Source organism: Pteropus alecto, unplaced genomic scaffold, assembly GCF_000325575.1.
Source record: "Pteropus alecto unplaced genomic scaffold, ASM32557v1 scaffold22, whole genome shotgun sequence".
Classification (NCBI taxonomy): domain Eukaryota; kingdom Metazoa; phylum Chordata; class Mammalia; order Chiroptera; family Pteropodidae; genus Pteropus; species Pteropus alecto.
Genome location: NW_006434839.1, coordinates 22341076 through 22346090, shown reverse-complemented (window position 1 = coordinate 22346090; position 5015 = coordinate 22341076). Strand labels below are relative to the sequence as shown.

At 36.6% G+C, this 5015-nt stretch overlaps 1 protein-coding gene across 1 annotated transcript; it reads right to left on the bottom strand.

The window, feature by feature from the left end:
- Positions 1 to 933: 933 nt before the first annotated feature.
- SMIM30 (small integral membrane protein 30) lies at positions 934 to 2835 on the bottom strand. The gene is made up of 3 exons (XM_025045973.1): positions 2727 to 2835; positions 2289 to 2379; positions 934 to 1854 (listed from the first exon to the last, which is right to left on the bottom strand). The coding sequence occupies exon 3, from the start codon at positions 1800 to 1802 to the stop codon at positions 1623 to 1625; it is 180 nt and encodes a 59-aa protein (XP_024901741.1). The 5' UTR covers positions 1803 to 1854; positions 2289 to 2379; positions 2727 to 2835; the 3' UTR covers positions 934 to 1622.
- Between the last annotated feature and the right edge of the window lie 2180 nt (positions 2836 to 5015).

Here is a 5015-nt window from a genome sequence, read left to right as displayed (position 1 = left end):
TAAAATTAAGGTCTATTAATTACATAATGTATAACTGCCAATTTCTCTGAACAAAAAAATGTTAGTTTTCTTGGGTGAAAAAACAAAACAGCTATGACAAAAATAGATCCATTATATAGTTTTAATAAAAAACAGAGTGACTATCTTTTAATCCTTGTACCCTCCACCAAATCCCTCACTTTAGCTAGATCAGCTCACACCTGCAGAAATGCACTGTAAATAGAATGTTAGGTTGCTGCTGCCTGTTTTCTGGCCAAAATTATGGTTCCCGATATCACATGGAGAGCTAGATTAGATAACGCATTATTTTAGAAAAATCTTGACTACCTGCTTCCAGCAAGGCACTAAAGTTTTATTTACTCAGATTATTCTATGTTGGCTGTATCTACAGAATCAAAAGAAACACTGGGGGCCCTTGTTAAACATAGCATTCCAGTCCCCAACATATGACTACAAAACAACTGGTAGAGAGACCTGAGAATCTGAGAGTTTTATCAAGTGCTTTGGGTGATTCTTGGGCTCCAACAAGTTAGAGCAGTCTTCTTAAAACTTTAATGTGCATACGAATTATCCTGGGCTCTGAAACAAATGCTGATTCTGATCCCATCTAGGTGGGGCCTGGGATTTTGCATTTGTAGCAAGTCCCTAGGTGATATTGCTGATTTGAAGACACAAAGTAGCAAGGTCAGAAAGGGTATGTTTCATCAGTTGGTGTGTAAATAAGTATAGACTATTACATTTTCCTTCCCTACCTGTAGATTCTCTACCAAGGGCCTCTCCTACCTCGATGCTGCCCATTTCTCGTTTTTCAGATTGTCTCTATAAACTAGTGTGATCAGCTAAGGTAAGGAATCCTGCTCTTCTCACTTAGCTTATATGAAAGTCTACAGAAAGATTAAAAACAGCTTAAAATAAACAAATAGACACCACACATAAAATGACAACATATGGGTTTATATTTAATATAGTATTTCTCACCGTAGGGGTGTTACTCAGTTAATATAATGGCTTTTTAAAACATTAAATCTCTTTCTCCATTTCAATGTCAATATAAAGTATTTTTTTCCATTAAATCTTTTCTCTATTTCAGGGTTGAATATATTGAATACATTTTTCTAACCTTCCTCCCCCACCAAAAAATAAAAGTTTTAAGTTCTGACTGTATTTACTATCTAAGTACAATATTAACTTGGGGATAACAAAACAAAAATTAATAAAAATAGAGAAAAGACTCCTCAGCAATGCAGGAAGCAGTGATTACAACTGAACGGTGGCAACTTCCTAGGATTCTGGGCATGAGTCTCCTTAAAATTTCATGTGCTTTGATAATTCTGGGACTATGAAATATTACTTATGCAAATTTCAGCCATCTTACTTCTTTGACCCTCTAATTAGAAAATACAAATTGTAGAATGCATTTTTCAGTGCATTATTTGTTGTGGAAAAAAAGCATTTTTATTCCAGTTGACAGCAATTTATTCCCATTGATAGGGAAATAACTATGAATGTAAAATTACCTTATTAACTGTTTCTTGGGAACTTTCAGACACCAAAGCTCAGTTTTTAACCTAAATTGCACAAATGTTTTCAGGGCAAGGTTTGATTCAGGAGGCCCTTTAAAGTCACATCTGTCCATTTCTCTTTCGTGCATATACCCCCAAACAAGCACAAATGCCTGTAATGCTGAGAACCACACCTAATAAGAGAGCGACTGCATCTCCGGCTTCTACTGCTTCAACAATAGGCAGCACCAAAAGCAGCGAAATGAGGACTAAGAACAATTGCGCTGAGACTGAGGTCATGATGTTGGGACCTTGAGGTGGCTGGATCTTGGGTGCTGAAAGTTTCTAGAAACTAAACACATGGAAACAAAAAGAAACCATTAAAATTTCTATCTTTTTAAATGTATTTGACAAATAGCCTATACAACCTTTTAAATTTAAACTTTAGATACATCTCATTTTATCGTGCAAAAAAAGAGAAGAAAACACTACTTAAAGATGGTCATCTGAGATTAAGCTCTACCTCTCATGATAACTACCTGACTCTAGCGACTTTTCCACACTCTATGATGCCAACACCATGTGAATCAGCCAAACAAACTGAACAGTAGAACACAATTAAGAACAAACAAAATATGCACGAGTCACTCACTTGGAAACTTAAAATATCCTAGTGAGTAAAAATTAAATTTTCTTAAGGTCTCTCCCATCTAGGAAATGCAGACAAATCTGGTAAAAGTCACACAACATCTAACTGTGAAGCTGTGGGAAGTTATTAAGACTTACCAAAGAAACAATATATGTATAATTCTGACTTTAAATACTCCCTTCCTGGAGCTCCGGAACGCTGAGGCTAAGAGGTTCCACGTGACAAAGCCTATTATCAGAAGAGGGTGAGAGGATTTAAAAATTACTCATCATCATCATCATCTTTTTTGCCATTATTATTATGAGGCAGCTGGAGTCAATGCAGGGCAGGGAGGTTTAACGGAAGGGAGAGAAATGGGTAATAACTAGAGAAAACAGTTTGCTCAAGAAGTGAACTAGACTTAAGGTTGGTCAGTTCGCCCACACAGGAAAAACAAAATGTATCGACCCGAGAGACAAGTTCGTTCTAGGACTTAATATTAAGATTTTAAAAAGAACCTCTGCTTAGGCCCTGCAGTCATTATATAAATACACTGGAACAACCTAAGTATCTTTTGGAAAGAATTATTACATTACCTTCCAAGAAGCAGCCATTACAGGAATGGCAAGCAGAGTGGAGTCGCTAAACTACATTTCCCACAATCCCCGTTGCCTACGACTCCCAGGATGCACGAGCGCACTCTCCTGTGACTGGCTATGGCATGACCGTCTCGCTCTACTCGAGAAGAGGAGGAGCGAGTTTAGTGGGCATCGCCACACGCGTCCCAACTATTTATTGCTAAACTGTTTTAGTGAGCTTTCGAAAAGCTGGCTTAAAAGCAGGGTCAAGAATTGTCAGCAACTGTTTTTTACCCTTATCAAATTTTCAAGACACACGAGTAGTTATGTCTTCTTCGACTTGAAGTGTAGGTAAAACAGCAGGAAGACATCACCCCCCAGCAGATATACCTGTTTAAGACGGCTTTAAACTAGGGGCTTCCAACATTTTTGAAGCAGGAAATCTCCTGCCACCATCTTCGAAATGTGCCTTATGACCTTTGTTAATCAGACCAAGTTTAGGAGAAATGGTTTAAGCACTATAAGAAGATTTATACGTTTTTGGTTCTAGAGTTCTCAGTTTCTGTATTAGTTAAAGAGTGCACAATATGGTATACTTTAGTGATTGCCTCTCAATCATGTTTTTATGATACCCACCCTAAGTGGCCCCAAATATTTATAAAAAGATGTAAAAATCGTTCTTTTTAAATAAGAATGAATTATTTGCGTATATAAGTTTTAATCCTTCCTGAAAGAATCTCTTAAAGTAAAATATCTGTGAAGTCCCTACTGAACCTCTCTAGTCACCCAGCCTTCTGAATTCTCATGTACTGACAATTTATTTAACACTCTCATATTGTAAGTTATTAATGATGTGTTAAGTTAGTAGAGATGAAGTCACCTCTGTCTGAAAGTCTCAGTGTCTCAGATACATTCTCTCAGGTACGACAGGTACATTCAGTTCAATGTCAATAAATAGAATGTAATCTTGTATCGTTATCTTTTTCTGATACATTACTAATCTCTTTAACAGCAAAACTTTGTATTCTAGCTCAACACTCACACAGCAGGTGCTCAGTCATGTTGACTAATAATCATTTGGCTAATGATAATAAATAAATGTGCCAACAAGATTTTATGAAAGATGAAGAAGTGCCAAATAAACCAAACCAAGGTGTCTTGCAAATTGGAAGTCTGAGGATAACTACACAATAGAGTTGTCAGCATTATTTCTCTAAACTTGATAGTTTTAACAAGTTTTGTCTTTGTCTCATTTGCTTTAATCTACTTTTATTATTGTACCTCTCTAATAAATTATATTTGAAATAGCTATTTTTTATGGCTCCCAAAATATTCTCTTATAGTCTAATGTGAACATTTTTGGGATTTAATTTTTACTTGTATGTTTATTTCAGTTAGCTCAAGTCAGCAGACATTTAAGCTAGTGTTGTCTTTGGCTATGCTACCCTAAACAAGCTGGATCCCACTCTGATCTTGAAAGCTAAGCAGGATCGGGCCTGGTTAATACTTGGATGGGAGACCACCAAGGAAGAGCAGGTGCTGTAGACATAAAAACTAAAAAAAAATAAGGACTTTTAAGCTGACAAGGTCCTTGCAATCTGTGAGGTCAACCAAGGGTTGCCTCACAACCCTCACCTACAAACAAACAAACAAAAACATTTAAGCTAGTGGTATTACAGACTTCTTTCAAAGTGTGTTAATATTGAAGATAGTGGTTTGGTTTTAAGTTTGAGGGGGCTGAAGAGGGCAAAGTGCTTTTAAAAAATTATTATATTAAGAGATTGATTAATGACCTGGCCCATATAGAAAAGTGTGGCAGAAGTTTGTGCAGGGATGTTTTGGCTCCACATAGTTTTAAAATAAAATTGGCTAACTTCTCCTAACCAGTACCCACCCCAATCAGGCAATTTAACGAAGGTATTGCTATATCCGATTCATGATTTGTGTGTGTTATCATAGTTCTAGTTTCTAAAGTAGTATGGTATCCTAGTTCTGAGTTTTGTCTTCTTACTACCCTAATTAGTGATTTAAAAAAAAAAAAAAATCAGACCATGTCTTTTTGTGCGTAAAACTCTCCACTTCCATCAACACAAAGCACTAAACATTCTGCCTGCCTCTTGTAATGTCTTCCATGCTCATTCCATTCCAATCACACTTTTTTGCTGTTTCTTAAACATGCCAATTTTATTGTTTTCTATTGACTTTGTTCTTGCTGTTCTCTTTGCCAGTAATACTTTTCCCACAGACACGTGCATGGCTGTTTTCTCAACATCACTCAGGGCTCTGCTCAAATGTCACTTCCTTTCC

What these genes read in the sequence shown, in the direction of transcription:
- SMIM30 (XM_025045973.1), bottom strand. Translation starts at nt 1,802, where the DNA reads ATGACCTCAGTCTCAGCGCAATTGTTCTTAGTCCTCATTTCGCTGCTT.